Below are 21,515 nucleotides of genomic sequence, written 5' to 3'. Positions count from 1 at the left end.
CTTCTTCCGGTGAGAACTCCTGCTAAAGCCTCAGTGCAGAATTCAGGGGAATATGGTGGCAGTAAATCTTAGTCACCGTGAATCAGCGCCGCTCCACCTTACAGAGCGCTCATTAAGGGGAATTTATGTGGTTGTGCAGGAAACATAAACTTCACGGAAGCAGCACCTAGTTAAAAGCGAACGGTCTGCTCCTGCACAGCTGATGGAGTCCTGCCTCCCCGTACCCAGCAGCGCCGGAGAGCAGAGCTGGCAGGAGTGTCTGTCAGAGGTTCAGCTTGACCAAACCAGCAAACTGTGCAGCGTATGTCTTCTGTTCAGGTAAGCAGCCTTCTCTATCAGTCACGGCCTCCACCTGCCGCCTCTCAGCAAAACACTGTTGAAGCCTGCGATTGATTTTATGTAGAAATGGAATAAAAACAGATGGACGCATACTGGAGCTGACAGTTCTGGCATCATGAAGCTATTAGCTAACGTTTACACAGTTTCAGACATTGTTAGATAATATTACACCATGCACTGTAATGAGCTCATGTCTCACTGATTGCTGGCAGCGTTCTTCGCTCTGTTCTCCCTTCGTCAGAGGCCGGACCACAGCTTGGACTAATTTCTTCTTATCAAACTTGACCTTTCTCTGCTGTTCTCATAACGAAGTTGAGTTTATCAGTCAGTGTTTGTACGACTGTTCACCATCATAATAAATCTCCATCACCAGATACAAAAACTCCTCTGTTTGTTGCTCTTTCTGGCTTCAACCTCACGTCAGTGTTCGAAGCATTTATCACTCTTGAGATGTTTCGTAGCTGAAATGTCTGACAAGGTGCAGCCAGCGCCTCCGGTCTGCACAGATAAAGACCTCAATTTCCTATTTGAGGGAGAAAAGGGAGAAATAAAAAGAGATCGCAGCACCGACAAACACAAACACCACTCTGTTCATCTGTCTGCTTATCGTTTCCTCCCTTTTGCATTTCTTCTCTTAATCTGTAGCCAGCAGGTGGTGAACAAAGTTTCATGTTGAACTTATACACAGTTCAATACAATAGGAACATGGAACAGTGAACTAAATCAGATTTACATAATCTAAAGTGTGTTAGAACTGATCAGTCATCATGGCCCCATCCTGGAAAATCCTGCTGTAGCCGTCATTGTTTTCGAAGTGTGTGACGACTAATGTACTATTGTGATTCACTACATTGAAACCATGAGATGGATGTCTTACAATATTTTTACAAAGGAGAGAATGCTTCTTCCTTTTTTTTTTCTGCACAACAAAAGTGAGGCTTTTCACATTCCCAGACGCTCGTGCTCCTGGGTGGGGAACAGGGAGTGTGCCACATTTGGTAGTTTAAAGTGATTCCCTGCAGAGCATCAGGATGCGCTGGAGCACCAGCCTCATTAGCCTGGAGGGCTGCAGAACCAGTTCAACTCCGTATCTGCAGTGAGCTTTGGGGAAACAGACAGTGGACTCAGGCGTGGAAATAAATGCCTCAATTTCCTCCTTTTTATGCTAACGACGGTCTCCCTCATACGTCTGGGGCTGAGCGGGCCTCTTACACACTGACTGCCGGCAGATAGCGCAGCATCTGTGGGAAGTCTGAGTGAGCTGTCTTGGAGACAGTTGCAGCTCCTCCTGTCTGCCAGTGATCTGAAGTGTCCACGGAGTAGAATATTCCACGCCACTGTCACTGAACAGGTCCTCTCTGTCTGGTCTGAGCGCTTTACTCAATGCTGGTAAGGTGAGGATATGAAGTAGTGAAAATAAACCAGATAAAAGGCTGAGATGTTCTCATGAAGAAAGAGTTATCCTCTTTTATCTGTAATCTGTGAAAATGTGCAAAGTGGAAGAAATGAGAAACATAAACTCCCATCAGTTTAGGATTCGTTTCCATGTGATCGACTCCAGCGGGCGTCACACCGGCAGACAGCTGATTCAAGCTCTTTCAGGCTCAAATGAACAAGCTGCTTTTACGTCCTCCAGCTGGTGTTGCTGTGACCACACACAGCGTAGTGGGAGGGGCTTTGTTTCATCGCCAGCGGAGGAGAAACGGCGAGCAGCGTGGCAAGTCGATACGATGAAGCGTGCACATGTGGTCTTTCACAAAGGAGGGACAAAGGCGGGAAACGAAAACAAAGGAGCTGAAACGGACTTGGAGTGGATATAAAGACAAAGAGAGCTGGAGAGCTAGCACGCTTTCTCCTCCTGTGCTTTCTGGCGAGGAGCGATAGCACCTGGATAAGGTGGACAAAAGACAAAAGACATGTTTTTAACATGAAGAAATCCTGAAAGGAGAGGAAAGTAATCTGCCACGCAGGACCTGACTGCTGCTGTTAGGCTAATCGCTACTCGCCTGATTCCACTCATGGCTGAGCAGCTGATCATGGCGGACGACGAGTACAAGAAAGCTCCAGCGCTCAGAAACACACACACTCCTCAGAAACACACACACTCCGCACATAACTCAGCGCTCGATTCAGAAAACACAGCACTGACAACCTGTTAGTGAGGTGTGTGCGTGCGTGCGTGCATGCGTGCATGTGTGTGTGTGTGTGTGTGAGAACCAGAGCAGCCCGACAGTCCAGACAGGAGAGGACTCCTCAGAAACACCGTCTGGACGAGGAGCTCTCTCTCTCAGCCCACATCGGAAAACTGCTGCTGAATATTCATGACGGCGATCGAGGCCAACACGCCTCCAGCTCCTCTGAATCAGTGTTAGCCTAAGATTCCACGGAGGAGGAAGAGGTTCTCCAAGCAGCCAACACCTGTGTGTTCCGTCTTTTTTCCAGTTTGTCCTGGCATGGCTGCTGTGATCCTGCTCGTACTGAGCCGTCCAGCACCGCTGTTCTCCTGGAACTGTTCAAGCCTCGGAGAGCAGAGCCGTCGAGACACAGTGAATGTTTCTGCGAAGACTCTGACGTTCTGGGGTTCACTTACAGGAAGGCTCTGTGGGATTATAGCAGTGATCAGGCTGAGACACCTGAGCTCGCTACAGAAACAGATCTATCTGGAGTCGGTTCTAGAGTTTTTATTTACTTTATTCTGTGTGGTTTTGGCACAGATGTGGTCATGAGTACTGTTATCTGTAACCCAGCAACTCTGGAGTTGTTCAGGTATGTTAGAACGAGTCCAGGAGTGAAGTGTCTCCCTTCTTCTTGGTCACATGAGGAATAATCGCTGTGGCTCAGCGGTGGAATGTTAGTCGTACTGCAGTGATAACTTCCTTAAAAAGGTGGAAGGCTGATGTGTTGATTGCCTCGTCGGCATTTCCTTTCCTGAGAAAGCGGTTCTTACTGTCATCAGGAACAAAAGCATCATGGGTATGAGCCACCGATGGGTTTAAACTCTTCTCTGTGGAGCAAACAGAGGCTGGAGGCTGAAATGTGCCTCATGTTATCCTAGATTTGAACTCGCTGTTCCACGGAGTCCACTCAGATCGAGAACACAGATGAAAACGTGTGAGCGTGGTGGAGCCCGGCTGCACCGGACAAACGCAGACAGACTCCTCCACTTCACTGTAATGTAACTCCGCTTCATGGAGCTACAGTTAGCTATAATTTGCTGTGCTGTGAGGCAGCAGCTAAACGAGGAAGTGTTCATAAAGCAGGTCTCAAACCTTTGGGAGGAAGTTGTTCAAACTAAAAAGGGATATAAAAAAAGTTGTTTTAGCTATCAGAAGGCAGCACAGCACTGCCTGTGAAGTTTTTTAGGAGAGATTTAGTTTCTGACCACTGGCCTTGAGTTTCGGTCCACACACTATATTCAGCTCCGGACTCCTTCACACACACTGTTACTCTGAGACAAGCGGAGGAACAAAATGGTTTCTATTGCCACGTCGATGTCTGAATTACTGAGTTACCTGAACCAAGCCTCGCTCTATTCTTACTGCAGCATTTTTAAGCTTGTGGAAACAAATGCCTGCTTTCTAATAAGAACCCGTTCGGCTGAAAGGAGTTTTCATCACCTGGTGTCTCACTATTCAGAAGACCGTGTGAAACATCCGGCATTTAGGAGACAGAAAGTCTTTAATGACTCTAAAATTACAGAGTTTATGTGTTGGTTATTTATTTGGAGCTTCTTTTAATGGCTAAAAAAATATTGATGACATTTCGTTTTTTTATCATTATGAGATGCTCAACATCTGCCGACTCAGCAGCTCCTAAGTAATGAAACCTAAAAGCTTGAGTTCGAATTCGACATCATTGTGTTAATAATGCTTGAAATGGGTTATTAAACCTTCCTGTGAGTGGGACAGTAACTTTTATGTAGCCGGGTGGAGAATCAGGTCCTCACATTCACCAGTAGGTGGCTCTGTATGTTCAGAAACGGTAGTGTAGAACCCGGAAGAGGAAGAAGCTTCACCAACACGCGGGGTAACTTCGGCCGTGTCAGACCGCCGCCGTGGGTGTTGAACCTCGGATTGATTTGAGCAGGAGTTTTGGGACACAAGTTCACTGTAAGTTGGGTTTAACTGTATTTATTTTGTCCCTGTTCCAAGTGTGAAACGTTTATGATCTATTGCATTATGTAATGTTATTTTTTTCTGCTGCGCAGAGCTGCGCAGAGCTGCATGACGCATCACGTGGCAGTTCGCCACTGTATTCTGTTGACTCTGCGTCTTTGTGAACTTCTTGGAGAGTGAGTATTTGAAATATGTTCTTGTAGTTTCTTTATCAATGTATTGTGTCAATGTGAAGTGGAACTGATATGCAGTTGTTTGTTTTGTCTTTGTAAAGAGAGACTGCTTCAGTTGTTCATGTACCCTTTGTTTTGTTATTCTTCACTCAGTGCATTTTAAGTTTTCCTCTCCTGGTGATCATTTCTGTGATTGAGAATTAATGTTTAAAAGATATGGGTTCAATGGTGGATGGAGATGCCCACCTGTGAATGTATTTGTTGGCATCAGTCAGAGGAAACGGAAGAAAGACCACTCTGCATCTTTAGATTCATTTAACGCTGCTCATGTCATCTTTGATTTCTTTTTGGCTGAGTAGTCAAGATTAAAGATCCCACAAAATTAAGTTGTGTCCTGCGGATTGTCATTTTTACCCGGTCACATCTTTTTGGTACCAGGAGTGGGGTCTCTGAAATTTGAAGCTGCATGAGTGAGTCTTGTTTTTTTGTAGTCACCTGAGTGTGAAGCTGGAGTTTTTGGAGGTACATGAACAACTGCAGTGGTCAGGAGCAGAGTCGCTGTTTGGAAGGATCGGAGACTGCGAGACCTGTCTGGGACTGCTGAGGAGAGCCAGCCAACAGACTGCAGAGATCCAAACAACGCGGAGACTGGGAGAAGAGACTGAGAAAGACTGTAGCAGAGGACATCACTCGTCTCTGCGTGATTCGAACGCTGTCAAGTGACTTTGAGTTGAGCTAAGTCTGCACTGTCACACTTCACCATGTCGGAGGAACAGGCTGAAGCAATTAACCAGTTACACGCAAGACTTCGTGAACTGAATGACAAACATGAGAGAGCCATGGAGACGCTTGCTACATTGAACAACAAGTCATACGTATATGTGCCCAGAGAGCGTCAAATTCAGCCTTTTAGTGGTGACCCTGTGAAAGATGGCCGCTCAGTGGATGAGTTCATTGAGGAAGTTGACCGGGTTATTAAGGCCAGGGGCCAGTCCCCTGAAGACACAGTGGATTTCATTTTGTCCCTTTTGAGGGGACCTGCATTAGAGGAGGTCAGGCTTTGCACAGATGAGGAGCCAAAGGGGCCTTATGAGCTGTTTGAGTTACTTCGAGGCGCGTACGCAGAGAAACGCAGCGTCACTCAACTGTTGCAGGCTTTTTATGGCCGACACCAAAGGGAGGATGAGAATTTTCAGGAGTACTCGCATGCTCTTTCCCAGATCTTGCGACTCGCCCTGAGACAACAACCCGATGCAGTAGCTGATTCAAGGTTCGCTGTCCGAGATCAGTTTATTGAGGGGTTACGGGACCTCTCCCTTAGGAGGGAGCTGCGCAGGATGGTGAGAGAAAGACCCAAATCCACATTGTTGGACGTGCGAGAAGAGGCCATCGCCTTGTCTCTTGAAACCAGTCCTTGTAACACCAAAACCGCAAAGAGCAGGAAGGTGCTGTGTGAAAGTGCTGGAGAAGAGCACCAGCATTCTGGTGCTGTGCGAGGAAAACAGGCCCCCACTCTTGAGGACGTTGTTAGGGTTGTCACCGAACAGAGCAAAGCCATTGGAGAGTTAACGGTGGCACTGAAAGAGAGCATGGCGCTCAAAGAAAAAACCGGACCAATACAAAGGGGGAAGAGCCCGTTCGAGGCCGCAGTTTACAGAGGATGGCAGACCCATATGTTTCAGATGCGGGGGGGTGGGACACATTGCAAAAGAATGCACACCACGCAGACTAATTACCCCACCAGCAGTCTCCAGTGTTTCTCCACAGGGAAACGAGTCCCCTCGGATGCTGTGAGCCAAGCAATCCGAGGAGAGGCTAAGGGCTCGGAGATGATCAGTCGGGAGCTTTTCCTTGAGCGAGCAGTGGGTGAGTGTAGAGGAGTCACTGTGCACATTAATGGGATTCCAGTTAGGTGTCTCTTGGATACGGGGAGTCAGGTCAGCACAATATCGGAGTCCTTTTTCAGAGACCACCTAATGGGGAAGGAGGGGGATGTGTTCCCCACCTCAAAATGGCTCAGGCTAACAGCAGCCAACTCCTTGCCCATTCCATATGTGGGATACATTGAGCTGGATGTAGAAGCTATGGGGCTGAACATACCAGAATGCGGTTTTCTGGTGGTCAAAGACCCACCACGAGAAGGGTCTACTGCCGAGGGAGAAGCAGTTAAGCCCCCAAAGAGTTTTCAGGAGATCATGCCAGGTCTCATTGGCATGAACATTATCAAGAGATGCAAACAACTGGTCACAGCAGAGTTCGACACCACGCTCCAAGGGCAACTTGACTCTGACTGGAAAGAAGCATTCCAGAAGGTGCAGACCTGTGAGATGGTGGAAAAGACCTCCACCGCCAGAGTTTTGGGCAGAGAGTCAATTCATGTGCCAGCCTTTTCAGTTGCCAGAATTCTGGTGAACGGCGCAAAGTCAGCACCAGATGATATGGCACACCTGCTGTTAGAACCGGCCCAGGCTCACCTACCAAGTGGATTAGTTGTGGTCCCCACTCTAGTCGAAAGCGGTCAGGTGGTGTTTCCAGTACAGGTTGTGAACTTCTCTCAGGAGGATGTGTGGTTGCGCCCTCGGACGAGGCTGGGCATTCTATCTCGAGTTGAATGTGTTGATCAGGATCAGACAGAGGTGCGGTTTCATCGCATCTCTGCAGGTCAAGAAGAGGTGACAGTGGAGCAGAAACAGGGGCATGCAACAGGTGACGATTTCCAATCTGTGTTGGGCCAGCTCCATGTAGGAGGCACTGAAGAAGAGAGGACTAAATTAACTCTGCTCTTAGCTCAGTATGCAGATGTGTTTGCGTTCCAGGATGAGGACCTTGGTTACACTGACAGAGTCAAACATGAAATCCACCTAGTTGATGAGGTGCCTGTGGCACAGCCCTACCGTCGTATTCCTCCCACGCAGTTTGGTGAGGTGAAAGAGCACATCAGCAAGCTCTTGAAGAAAGGTGTGATTCATGAAAGCACTAGTGCTTATGCCTCCCCGATTGTTTTGGTCAGAAAAGCCGATGGTAGTCTTCGCCTTTGTGTAGACTACAGGAAACTGAACGCTAAGACACGGCGTGATGCTTTTCCCTTGCCTCGTATTGACGAGTGTTTCGATGCTCTGCATGGTGCCAGGTTTTTCTCAACCATTGATCTTGCCAGCGGGTACCATCAAGTTGCTGTGCATGAAGACGACAGGCATAAAACCGCCTTTACTACACCCTTTGGGTTGTATGAGTATTCTCGTCTACCTTTTGGGGTGTGCAATGGGCCAGCCACTTTTCAAAGGCTGATGCAGGTGACGATGAATGACCTGATCATGCAGATCATGCTCGTCTATTTGGATGACATTCTGGTGTATGCACAAACATTTGAGGACCACCTGGCGAGGCTGGAGCTAGTCCTACAGCGTCTGAGGGAAACAGGACTCAAGGTTAAAGTGGAGAAGTGTCATTTCTTACAGAGTGAGGTGCGGTTCCTTGGACACCAGATTTCTGCAGAGGGCATAGGGACAGACCCTGAGAAAACAGCCGCTGTGCAGCAGTGGGAGGTTCCCAGCACAGTTAAGGATTTAAGATCATTCTTGGGGTTCTGCAGCTACTACAGAAGATTCATTGAGGGCTTTTCTCAGATAGCTGGACCACTTCATGATGTTGTCAACGCCCAACTCCAGAGCTCCAGGTCATCCGGCTCTAAACAGCGGATTGGAGATTTGTGGACCACTGAGTGTCAAGAAGCATTTGAGCTTCTCAAGGAGAAGCTCACCAGTGCCCCGTTGCTGGGCTATGCGGACTTTTCCTTGCCCTTCACACTGGAAACTGATGCCAGCAGCTTAGGACTCGGCGCCGTTCTGTATCAACATCAGGGTGGAAGGAAAAGAGTCATAGCTTATGCTAGCAGGCGACTGCGTAATGCTGAGAAGAACGACAGGAATTACAGCAGTATGAAACTCGAACTGCTGGCCCTCAAGTGGGCAGTTTCAGAAAAGTTCAGAGGATACTTACTGGGCTCCAAGTTCACGGTCTTAACTGACAACAATCCCTTGTGTCACCTTAACACGGCAAAGTTGGGCGCAATTGAGCAGCGCTGGGTTGCGCAACTAGCGGTTTTTGAGTTTGACATCAAGTATCGCCCAGGCCGCTGTAACACTGCTGCAGATGCCCTCTCTAGGCAGCCGTTAGCAGGGGAGCCTCAGCCTCTTCCAGATGACCTGGATTTTGATGACTGCATAGCTATATGCAATGTGAGGAGGGGAACTGCTCTGGGGCCTGAGGTGGGTACAGCAGGGAGTAGATGTTGCCAGGTGAGACAGATCCGTGCTTCGGGGACCGAGCAGAGTTTCAGAGGGGAGGAGGGGCAAGGCAATACCCCTGCTCTCCCTGGTTACACCAAGGAGGAGCTGAAGCAGTTCCAATGTGCAGATCCCACAGTCAGTGCATTCAGAGTCTTTTGGGACAGAAAACAGAAGCCAACATTTAAGGAGAGGACTGGGCTGACTAAACCGGTGTTGTCTTTACTCAGGCAGTGGCATCGTGTCAAAGAGATCGAAGGTTTGCTCTATCGGGTGATAGATGATGTCTACCTGGGTGAGTGCAATCAGCTGTTGCTCCCAAGCTGTTTGAAAGAAGCTGTCCTTTCAAGTGTGCATGATAACATGGGGCATCAAGGGATAGAGAGAACGCAAAGCCTACTCAAACAGAGATGCTTCTGGGTGGGCATGTATGATGATGTAGACCAGTGGGTCAAGAAGTGTCAGCGGTGCGTCCTCACTAAGATGCCTCAGCCCAAAATCCATGCTCCGATGAAGTCATTTCTAGCCACACGGCCGCTGGAAGTCATCGCAGTTGATTTCACTATCTTGGAACCAGCCTCTGATGGTCGTGAGAATGTTCTGGTCGTGACAGATGTTTTCACGAAGTTTACCCAGGCATTCCCCACTCGAGATCAAAAAGCTGACACCACCGCAAAGGTCCTTCTCCGGGAGTGGTTCATGAAATATGGCGTACCTGAGAGGTTACATGCAGATCAAGGAAGGAACTTTGAGAGTGAGGTCATTGCAGAGCTCTGTAAGCTGTATGGAGTTAAGAAAACCCGCACTACTCCGCATCACCCCCAGGGAAATGCCCAGTGTGAGAGGTTTAATCGAACTCTCCACGACCTTTTGCGCACTCTGCCCCCTGAGAAAAAACGCCGGTGGCCAGAACATTTGGCAGAGTTGGTATATGCCTACAACGTGACACCTCATGCTACAACTGGCTACTCACCTCACTATTTGCTGTTTGGGGTTCACCCTCGTCTTCCCATAGATGCACTTTTGGGACAAAATGCAGGGACGGACAGAAAAAGTGACTGGTTGGAGATGCACCAGAGGCGACTCAATGAGGCCCACGCCAGAGCAAGAGAGTACACTGAACAGAAATCAGCAGCACGACTGGAGCGGGACAAACCCAAAATACATTGTCCCCCAGTGAGTGTGGGACAGTTAGTGTACCTCAGAAACAGGCCACACGGTAGGAATAAGATCCAGGATGCATGGGGACCTGTTATTCATAGGGTGGTGGAAATCCAGGGTACCACCCATGCAGTGGAGCCAGTGGAAGGAGGTCCTGTAAAGAGAGTCCACAGGGCTGACCTCAGACCATGTGAGTTTCCTGTGCCTGCTCCTCGTAAGGACAAAACCAAGGTTCCAGTGACATCGACTGCTCCTGTTGACCCTGTACTGGGGTGCCAAGATCCGGAGTATGTGGTGTTGGAGGAGGCTCCGAGCCTGAACTTGGATTTAGGAACACAGGGAGAACAGAGCACAGAAGGGGGTTCGAATGAGCAAACCCACAGGCCCCCAATTGAAGATGTGAGTGACTCTGAGTCAATAGGGACCACACCAGTCCCTGCACCACGCAGAACACGGAGAGAAAACGCAGGGGTACATTCAAATCCTCATCACGTACCTGTCTCTGCATGTAAAGCTATCTCCCTCAGTTCTGATGTACTTTCTGAGTTGCTGAGTAGTTTGGGAGCAGCATTCTTCCGGGAAGCAGTGAAAGAGGTACGGACTGCGAACTAAGTCATCGAGGACGATGACGTTTTAGCAGGGGAGTATGTAGCCGGGTGGAGAATCAGGTCCTCACATTCACCAGTAGGTGGCTCTGTATGTTCAGAAACGGTAGTGTAGAACCCGGAAGAGGAAGAAGCTTCACCAACACGCGGGGTAACTTCGGCCGTGTCAGACCGCCGCCGTGGGTGTTGAACCTCGGATTGATTTGAGCAGGAGTTTTGGGACACAAGTTCACTGTAAGTTGGGTTTAACTGTATTTATTTTGTCCCTGTTCCAAGTGTGAAACGTTTATGATCTATTGCATTATGTAATGTTATTTTTTTCTGCTGCGCAGAGCTGCGCAGAGCTGCATGACGCATCACGTGGCAGTTCGCCACTGTATTCTGTTGACTCTGCGTCTTTGTGAACTTCTTGGAGAGTGAGTATTTGAAATATGTTCTTGTAGTTTCTTTATCAATGTATTGTGTCAATGTGAAGTGGAACTGATATGCAGTTGTTTGTTTTGTCTTTGTAAAGAGAGACTGCTTCAGTTGTTCATGTACCCTTTGTTTTGTTATTCTTCACTCAGTGCATTTTAAGTTTTCCTCTCCTGGTGATCATTTCTGTGATTGAGAATTAATGTTTAAAAGATATGGGTTCAATGGTGGATGGAGATGCCCACCTGTGAATGTATTTGTTGGCATCAGTCAGAGGAAACGGAAGAAAGACCACTCTGCATCTTTAGATTCATTTAACGCTGCTCATGTCATCTTTGATTTCTTTTTGGCTGAGTAGTCAAGATTAAAGATCCCACAAAATTAAGTTGTGTCCTGCGGATTGTCATTTTTACCCGGTCACATTTATATGACTATATGTATACATAAGCTGTAATTTTGTGGTCGCCAGATGAATTGAAGCCAGTGCGATATGTGCACATCAAGCCCCTTTATAGGAAACCAACGAGATCATTAAATAGATGAGGCGAAAAGAAATAAAAATTCAAGTCCTCAAGCTTTATTCAAGCTATTTCATGACAAAATAATATTTTAGGACATTTATCCAGCTGTTAAACTTATATCCTCACAAATGCCACAATTAGTGGTTTAAAATAATTAAACAAAATAGGATTCTTTGCTCACTGGATTCATGTAACAGCAGTGTAATCCTTTCACATCTTCCAAACCCCCCGGATCTCCACTGCCCTGCAATACATATGTCTTATTTTCTTAAAGCATCCTTTAGAAAGTCTCCTTGTAGTATATAAACAAACAAACGAAAGAAATCGGGGAAAAATAACAGCCTTAATTTCCAATAAACATCTTAAAGTCATTTCTACTGAGTTTCAATCCTATTTGCAGCCAGAAGAATGTTGACTGTAAAAACTAATTTAAACCAATCGCAGGTTTGCCTGATGTGACCGGGATCAGCCTGAACGTCACTCTGAGCAGAGGCGTCTGATTCTACAGAGAACGAGAACGTCCATCATCCTGCTGTGTCTGGACCCCCAGAATGAGAGTACCTTCTTCTCCCATGCCCAAACTGTGACCGGCTCAGCTGTGTTTCCTGTTTCCACCCAGAAAGCCACTCACCTGTCTGATGGCGCACAGCAGCTTCCCGTAGCAGAAGACGATCACCAGGAAGGGCACGATCAGGCAGAAGACGAACAGGCAGACGATGTACGATATGTTATTTGTTGTCTTGGCTTTCCAGTCCACCGAGCAGGTGGTCCCCGGACCCTCCGGGCCGTACTGACTCCAGCCCAGGAGCGGCGGCGTGGTCCAGACGAGGGAGTAGGCCCAGGACAGAACGATGCCCAGGGAGATCTTGCGGTAGTTGGAGGAGTCGGCCTCGGCGGGGCCCATCATGGTACTGTAGCGTTCGAAGGAGAGGACAGCCAGGGATATGAGGGACACGATGCCTGCCGTGCACACGAGACACACATGTCACCATTATGTCCATCAATCCAGGTTTCTCATAAATGTAACAGCACACACTGCTCTCTGCTTCCTTTACCTGGATGGAGTGTTTCACGTTTAATAGGATCATAAAACAGAGACTGAATTTCACCGCCTGCCCAAATGTTTTCTTTTTTTTCTAGAGATGTTCTAGAGAGGAAAACACGCGGCGTCACTCTGATAAAGGGCTTTAAATCTCTCCCTGCAATCAGAGGTGGTAGCTGAAATGAGCTCTACTGTTTATCGGTTCCTGTATAAGAAGAAAATAACCGGCTGAGTGAAACCCGTGTTGAAGTAAAACCAACATGGCCTCATAATTCAGCTGCAGCCTGCAGTGTGTGTGTCTGACAGCAGCAGGGAAACACAACGCGGAAATGATGACAAACTCCCTCATCTTCCACAGTCCGGTCAGTGAACACACGGCGTCTTTGCTTCCTCAGTTTCTCTGGGAGGCGGGATCCGGCGTTCACCGGCCCTTCGGTCGATTCGTCCTGTTTGCAGGTTTGTCTTGACGTCATTATGATCTCCGGAGCTGATTGATTTTCGGCAGTGAGGGGACCTGGTGTGCCCTGTGCTTTTAACGGCACCCCGGCCTTTTACTGCAAGTAAAAAACAGAGGGAGCGACGCAGAGGAGGAGGTGGAAACAAATGTTAGCTTTGCCATTGAATCCAATGGTTTTGCGGCGCTGTTTTGTTGTGTGCGTGTCTCGCACTAATATACGTGTCTGCTCAGGAAGCATGGCTGACTGGAGGGTCTCAGTCGGCCGTACCTGTCTGTTTACCTCTGGTTATTGAACTCATATTGCTTTTCCAGAAGAGACTCCTCAGCTTTGGTCTTCTATTAACTCTGTTGCTTCAATATTACAGAGTCAACACAGTTTTTCAACAACCCACTTGTGTTCCGGTTTGATCTTGGCTGACTCACAGGAACCAGCCCAAAAAAATACATTCAGAAGTGTCCCCGTCCTCTGCCGTTCTCCATCTGCTCCCTGTGAGCCCTGAAATGAAACAGTGGGGGGAGCGCAGCCCCCCCAGCAGGGGGCTGACTGATGCCACCTCTCAGCAGAAATCTATGGAGGAAGTGTTTCCAGCCGGCCGCCGTCTGTAAACACTGCTGTAGCAGTGACACTGGAACGGCTGTGTTCTGCTCCTGATGTGTTTGGTCAGCGGTACGTCTGGCGGCCGGTTGGCTTTGTTGTGCTGAAGGCTGTGTTCTCTCTGGAAGTGGAAACCTTCTGAGAGTCACATCTCAAATGTACAAATTTTTTGAGGAAAATCTTTTATAAATGGCTGACAACGGACCTATCTATAACACAAGAGGCTGAGGACATGAATTATGGAATTCTAAGGAGAATATTCTGAATATATTTAGAGACGGGGGAGGACAAGCCATCTGGAGCGCTGTTACATCTCTTGGTCGCCTGCTCAGGTGCTAAATAGCAAGGCGGTGTTACCATGCACCTCCCAAGGAACGGGCGGTTGAACCCGTGATCAATATGTTTAAAAATGCAAATCACAACTTTTATTTGATTTTCCAGTGGATTAAACCTTGTTGCATTTGTTGCCGACCAGCTTCTGGACACATGATATTTGCCAATTCAAGAAGTTTTTGTGGATTTAGAGAAGGAGTCCAGAGGTGAAAATCCGTTTATTGATGATAAATAGCAATGCTATTATGTATTGTAGGGGTGTTAAAGGGATATTTCGGGACGCCGTCTCCAGCTGCAGGCAGCACGGAGATGCTAACAGCCAGAGCTAGCTAGCTCTTTACTCGTGGTAAACAAAGTGAAACCAGCGCGGCTGCCAGCTGGAGGTAGCGCGGAGTGATATGAAGGGAGAGAAAATAGTGCCAAGCGTTTACGAGGTCTGACTTTTTCGCCGACAACGGTTTGTGATGCAAATATATCACTCTTTCGAACACATATTGAGATTTGAGAAGAATAACGCTTTATTTTGGTGACCCCAGCAAACTTGCCGGACTACTTTCGTCTGGACCAAAACTGGACAGGATCTCTGCTCACTGGACGCTGTCAGGGGTAAGTCTGTGTGAATGAACAACACTGCTGACGGGGATGTCATACAGATTCATGTCAAAAATCCCGAACTATCCCTTTAACATTTACAGTTTTTTCTACACGTCTAAATGGAACTTCTAACCCACGTGTAACCGATTACACGTGACATCATAGATCTATCTTTTTCTATTGCAGTTGCGCTATATGACCACTAGAGGGATCTGTCTCCATTGAAATACACTACCTCATAATCCCATTAAATCAAAGACATTCCAATAGTTATTAGACAAAAGGGCCACCGTTTCTGATATTCAGTTGATGATATGTTCACTAAGTGTCTTGTCACATTTCTTTGATTTGTTGTATATGAAATCCCTCATGCTAGCTTGTGAACTGCTAGCGGTAGTGTGCTAGCGGTAATGCGCTAGCTAGCGTTAGCATCGATGCTAGCGTCTCTCCCTCCAGCTTGTTGGGGTGTTTCCATGGCGGCTGGTCTCTCGCAGATCCTGTACTGCTGCTCTAAAGCAGCTTCTCCTGGCACAGCCTCCACCCAGCAGTGTTTCCACGGTGTGTTAGAAAAGCTCCACACCGCCCTCCGCTCGTTGTTAGCTGCCGTCGCGTCCCTGAGTCAACTTGAACTCAACATGTAACATTGCTCCGCATGTATCTATTATATATGTGGATAGCTGCTCTACAGGGAACATTTAGTTAGTTCATGTTATTATCTGAAGCTTTCAGGTCACATCATTGCTCCAAAAATTATAATTTATAGGTGAAATAAGAATGTTTATTATCTGTGTCGACGCTGACTCCCTTAATGTATTGTACTATATAAATAAGAACAGCCATATTTGAGATTGTGAAAAAGAACACACATCCCGCAATCCCGAAAGGGAGAAGCCGAAGATAATGAATGAACGAATGAAAAAGAACACTGGAAAGTGCACATTAGGTAAAATCTGGAAACATTCGAACTGTAGAGCTGATCGACTAAACTGATACTGAACCATACAGAAATACATTTTGTTCTAATGACAGCCTTTCAGCAGAAATTATGATTGATTTAGTTTCAGTAGTGTCTTAAAGAACGCATTCCTGAATGTGAGGATTCCTGATCCAACTCTTAACCCTGCTGCTGTAATCTAACTCTTAAGAGTGGAAGAGGAAAAAAGCTATTTCCCTTTTTAAATGTTTTTGTTCTTGTTTGTTAAATTGATCCCTCTAACCCACTCCCTGGGCAAAAGATCAAAATCTCTATCAGCTTCAGCCAAACTACTCTGATTGAAGCATCTTTGCTTTATTTGGGCTTTTAAGTCAGTTTAATTCAGACTGACAGAGTCCACAAGAGGCCCACCTACAGATATCCCTGTTTGTATTGGTGCAAATGACCAGGAAGATATACTGCTTTACGTCCCAGTACATAAAAGAGAGACAGGCTAAGTATTGGCCGAGAAGGGTTTGGAGCAAGCATCATAAATCGTGCTTTGTGCTATTTGTAGTCAATTCTTTGAGGTCATGCATCTCAGGTCAGGAACTCAGCATGTGTTGTTGTAAATCTCCGACTCCACACAAGCATATAAACGTCTCCAGTCTCCGCTAACCAGCTTTGAGTGACTGCCAAAATAAATCACACTCCAGATTCGTGCGAGCCAAGTGGCAGCTCTTCTTTGACGACTCACATACAGAACGGAGGCCGTGGAATTGAAAACTGCAGTCATTACGCTGCAGAAACCTTCTGTTCATCTAAACTGCTGCGGCTGACTGTAATTCATTACTTCTAATATGAAGAGTAGATTATATCAGCAGGTCCCGATAACGTCCGACCTCCTGATGGTGTCTGTGGTCACACAGCACCTCTTATGAGTACCGAAGTCTGGATTTGAGGGCATGTAATGTCATTTTGAAAGACACCCACACGACTTTGGAGGCAACTTCACAGCGTCAGGAATCAAACGCCGGCCTGTATCATCCTCTGCTCTCTGGCAGGATCAAAAGCAGCAGCTGAATCTAATATTCGGAAATGAAACATCTTATGATCTGATAATGTCTGAAATGAAAAAGGAAAGCGGATTCTTTGTTCTTGTGTGTCTGTGATGCTCCCTCACCGCTTCCATCTCATCTGTTTGTTAGAAAGCATCTGCTCTGGGATCGCTCTCTCATCGGTTCCTGAATATCCAGGAAAAGACCGTTTGAATGAAAAACACGGGGTTGAACCAAGTCCTGTTTGTTCTACATATCCGATCTGGGTCTCGCTCTCATTCTCTCTCTCTCTCTCTCTCTCTCTTTTGCTGTCAGTGCAGGGGAAGAAAACTGCTGCGATGCCACAAAGTCTACAACAACATCATTTCAAATCACAGAGAACTTTCATCAAATTTGCCGACGTTAATGAGGACTGACTTGCTTGGCAGATCTCTGTGCACAGATATGATTATTTTAGACAGCTATCAGCCCCAAAACAGATTTTGGTCCCTGCTTTACGAGACCTTTAATTCACTATCTAATACCCGGGCTCATTAGCCGGCTCGCTCGCTCTGACCTTTAAGGAGAAGCAGCATTGTTCTGCTTTCTTTCTCCCCACTGAGATTCCTCCAGACCAGTGAACAAATGAACATCAGTCAGCCCAGGCGCAGAAGAGGCACGATATCCATGGAACTGCATGTTCTCCACTTTTGCTGTCCGAACGTGTGCGCCGTTGCTGTTAATGCATGCGTGCAGTGGAGGAACGAAACAGTGCAGCTGTTTGCAGGAGGCGACCACGGCAGGACTGGGGAAGCAGCTGAATTAGTGAAAGGACGCTAACTGACACAGAAGAAAGAAGTGTGCACGTGTGTCCTGAAGGTCTTCACAAAGCGCCTTCAGCTGATAGTAACTACTGCAGTGGGAAAGCAAAGCAACACCATGACTTATTTGAAAAGTCTGAGATGTCAGAGACTGCTTTAAAAAATCGAACCAATGCAAAGAGGGAGCTGCAGGAAACATGCTAACACTGAGCTAACGATGTCTTTTGTCACTGACTGTGACGCCCTCTAATTTGAAGGAGCATCAATCACCCGAACAGGCGCAGTCGCTTTGTCAGAATTCCCCCTCAGCATTATTCATCTCCACAATCAATTTCACTTTTCCTTCCTCTGACCCTCCTCGCTCTCTCTCCACGAACCCGTTGAGGAATTACTCGTCCAGAACCAATGGAGGCGCTAATCATGTCTCCGAGTCATCTTCACCCGTCCTCCTCCCTGTCTCCCGTCTTCCTGGGATGTTTCAGCTTATAGAGCTTCTGTCAAACAGACGTTATTAAATTGGGTCCTCGGATGTTCCTGGTGGGAATCCTCAGATGGAACTTAAACTTAATCTCAGAGTAACACTCAACATAAAGAGACGGTAGAGACGGTGGAGACAGTGGAGACAGAAGAGACTGCACAGCAACACAAACATACCAGGAACTGACACACTGCCCCATCTCTCTCTCTCTCGCTCGCTCACTCTCTCCTCTCTCACTCTTCCCATCTCTTTCTCATGCTCTCTTGCTCGAGTTCACTCTCTCCTTCTCTCTCTCTCTCTGTACTGAAATGACATAATTCAGTTTCGGAAGCTGTTATCACAGAGGAAATGCAAGTCAAGAGTCTGTTTTGAATTTAAAAGATAAGACAGATTTCAAAGCTTTTAAGTATGGAAAAAATCCATTTAGATGAAAATCAAGGAAACAAAAGGAACGAGTTGGTAAGAAAAGCCGGGGCAGTGCAGCAGGACAGGGATCTGAAGAAACACAGAAATACCTGGAACTGGTGAATGAATGAAAATTCCCCACAAGATGTATTGAAATCACCAAAATTATTCCAGCCAAGCTTTCATACGCACTGAACATGAAATCAAGCGTCTGTTTTGCTGGTGAGACTGGTTTCCTGTATTAAATAGGTTCAATGAAAACTTGAATTGTTGAGCTGTGACAAATTTGAGAAGCCCTGATGTCTGGCTTCAGAGTTTACAGCTTGATCATATAAATCAGAATATTAGACTCGCGGAAGTGAAGGAACCCTCTGCTCAACATTAATGAGGCATTTATATAAACTCTGCTGGAGAAAAGCGACTGCCGCTGATTACTGAACTTGAGCTACAATGTGAGGTCCTCCTCTGAAAACGCTCAGTGCAGTTTTTCTCTTCGCTCCACAGTCATCCACATATTTTCATTTCAGGCTTTCAGGTGAAGTCGGCCGTGAAATTCAATGGATTTTATTAACTGCTGGGAACAAACAACTGGCAACACGAAAACATAATCTGTACCATAATACTTTAATTCAGTGAAACATTATGTGACATTTTAGATGACTTTGATTCACGTTTCCAATAATTTTTTTTTTGTTCACTTTAATTGAAGCACAGTGTGAATGAGAGACTTTAAGGACGCACGTCTGACTACAAATTTAAACTTTTCAAGGATACTGTTCAGTTCAGTCCATCTTTCTACCTTCTGCTTTATTCAATTCAGTCACTTGTTGCTGATTTCTAACAGTTGACAAAGGCAGGTTACACCAAAGATACATCACCAGCTCTTTTACATTAATTCCATGTCCGTCTCTCTCTCAGGACAGTTTAAAAGCTAAAAGCCGATTCATTCCCTTCAGGGCTGATCTGAAACACCTGCTATGATTAAGCAAAGGACTGAAGTGATGAGCAGTAATGACAACGTTATAACGTTGGTCTGAAGTCAGGAGAGCAGAAATGAGTGTTTGAGAAGCAGCTGTGTCACACTGCTGATCTTCAGCCTGTTTGGATGCCACGAAGCTTTTAAAGCAATTACAAGAGCTGATAGCAAGAGAGCCTGTTCATTAAAGACCATTAAATCAGGCCAAGGACTCCTAATGACAGAGGAACATCTTTCAAGCCGTAATTAATCTTTTTCTCAAATTGAGTGAGTAACAGGTATTATCCGGATGACTGACACGCTCACACTTATCTGAATCCTACAATGTCTTAAAGAAACGACGCAATACAGTAATTTGTGCAGGTTTGACACAAAGCTCCCTGTTTTCTGTGTGGCTTTAAACCAAATGGTCTTTTTTGGTTCGGCGTGCCATCCTGGCTCCGCTCCAGGTGAGTGACTGCGTGACTTCTCCTCAGCTGCAGCATTTTGCCCCATTTGCATCGATATCAGCCTCCGGAGCCAAAAGGAAGAGCAGCGCCCCTCTTCCCATCACAGACCCCCCCGCCGGGTGATTTCTCTCCCGCAACACTGCTGACGCTCTGCCGTGAGCCGGTCTGTCCCCGCAGCCCCCCGCAGCCCCGCAGCCCCGAACCCTGCCGCACTGACGAGGCTCCCTCCGCCTCGGGCACGCACGGTAACCAGGCTTTACCGGACATTCTCAGCGACCCGCACGCGGCGCCAGTGGCACCGCTTCACGGTTCATGACGAGCAGATGACCGGAGCGCCGAGCGCGCGGCATGCTGAATGTCCAGAGGTCTGGTGCCGTGCACGAATCGCGTGCACATGTTACATGTCGCTTTGGAAGTGACTGGAAGTCCTGCAGCCCGATCCGGAGACAATGACCTGCACCTGTGCAGAAAAGCTGCACGAGGTCTTTCATTGCAATGAACTTACCACTGAATGTGCGCGTGAACGCACCGTGACAGTGGATATTAAACCCTTTCATTTAATGATCGCCGCCTCTACTCACGTTGCATATGTTTGTGTGCAAATAAATAAACCCGGATCTGCGCTTTGAGCAGAATGATCACACCCAGAGCGATTAAACACAGCGAGAGGCTGCGCGAGAGACGGACAGAGAGAGATTACCTGCAAACCGATCAAACAGCGGAGATTAGGTTCAGATGCGTCTCCTAAGCAGTCCCGTCATCTCTTCATTTCGCCACGACTCCAGAGGTTTTGGGTGAAAGTTTGATTTCCCGGTTGAAGAGCAGCTGTCCGCGTCCGGAGAGACGAGCTTTAAGAATCAGCGTGACGGCACGAGGCGCTTCAGCGCAGCGCTCCACAAAGGATCCGCGCACATCATCCACCCCGAGAACAATCTGATGTATAAATCTGACCCGACTGACGGAGACCCGGATACTCCACCACCCTCCACATCCTGGACGTGTACTCACCGAACAGGGAGTTGGCGAAGCCGTACCACACGCATCCCCAGGCGCCTATGAGCCACCGTCCCTGCGTGCTGGCCGCGAAGCTGAACGGAGTCCCGAGCACGCACACCAGCAGGTCGCTGATGGAAATGTTAATCAGCAGCAGGTTGATGGGGGACCGCAGCATCTTGTAGCGGCAGAAGAGCACGAGCACCAGCAGGTTGTTCAGAAGTCCGAAAGTGCCGATGAAGCCCAGGCACACGGCCACGACGAGGTTCCCCGTCGGGGTGAGGGTGGTCCGGTACGAACCGCCCCCCAGGCGCCCTTCCGCGGCTCCGGCGCACACGGCGCTGTTGACCTCCGCGCAGCCGCTCAGGCTCACGTTGGACACGATCATGGCAGCCCGCTGGCAGTCCGCTGGCAGCCCGCTGGCACTGCGCTGGCTCCGCGGCCGCGGCGGCTAATGGGTCGATGGCATTTCTGGTGTTCTGGGTGGGAAAAGAGCAGAAAGACGAGCTGTCGCCCGTTGCTCAGACACTTGTTGCTTTCAAAAAAAAAAAAAAAGAAAAAAGAAAGAAGTTTGAAGTATGGAAGCCAGGCAGAAGTGTGGGGCAGTTTGTTTGCTGGGGTGTCAGAACTTTTTCTCGGGTGGGGGGAGTGGGGGGCGATCGAAGATTTAAAAGGGAAGAAAAAAGTTTGTTTGAGCTTTGCGGCAACGTGTGGAAGCCTCAGCGCTCACTGTGACTGCTGTCTCTCACTCCGCTTCCACCCCCCCACCCCCACCCCGGTCCGTGTTTAAATCACCGGCCCGCTCTCC

At 47.6% G+C, this 21,515-nt stretch overlaps 1 protein-coding gene across 1 annotated transcript; it reads right to left on the bottom strand.

The window, feature by feature from the left end:
- Positions 1-12,206: 12,206 nt before the first annotated feature.
- On the bottom strand, positions 12,207-21,095 carry LOC115405542 (opsin-3-like). Its single transcript, XM_030115146.1, has 2 exons — positions 20,723-21,095; positions 12,207-12,574 (listed from the first exon to the last, which is right to left on the bottom strand). The coding sequence occupies exons 1-2, from the start codon at positions 21,093-21,095 to the stop codon at positions 12,207-12,209; spliced, it is 741 nt and encodes a 246-aa protein (XP_029971006.1).
- Positions 21,096-21,515: the final 420 nt, after the last annotated feature.

The sequence above is a fragment of the Salarias fasciatus genome, chromosome 18 (assembly GCF_902148845.1).
Source record: "Salarias fasciatus chromosome 18, fSalaFa1.1, whole genome shotgun sequence".
NCBI classification, from domain to species: Eukaryota; Metazoa; Chordata; class Actinopteri; order Blenniiformes; family Blenniidae; genus Salarias; species Salarias fasciatus.
Note: the sequence above shows the minus strand (reverse complement) of the source record. Positions and strands in the feature narration are given on the sequence as shown.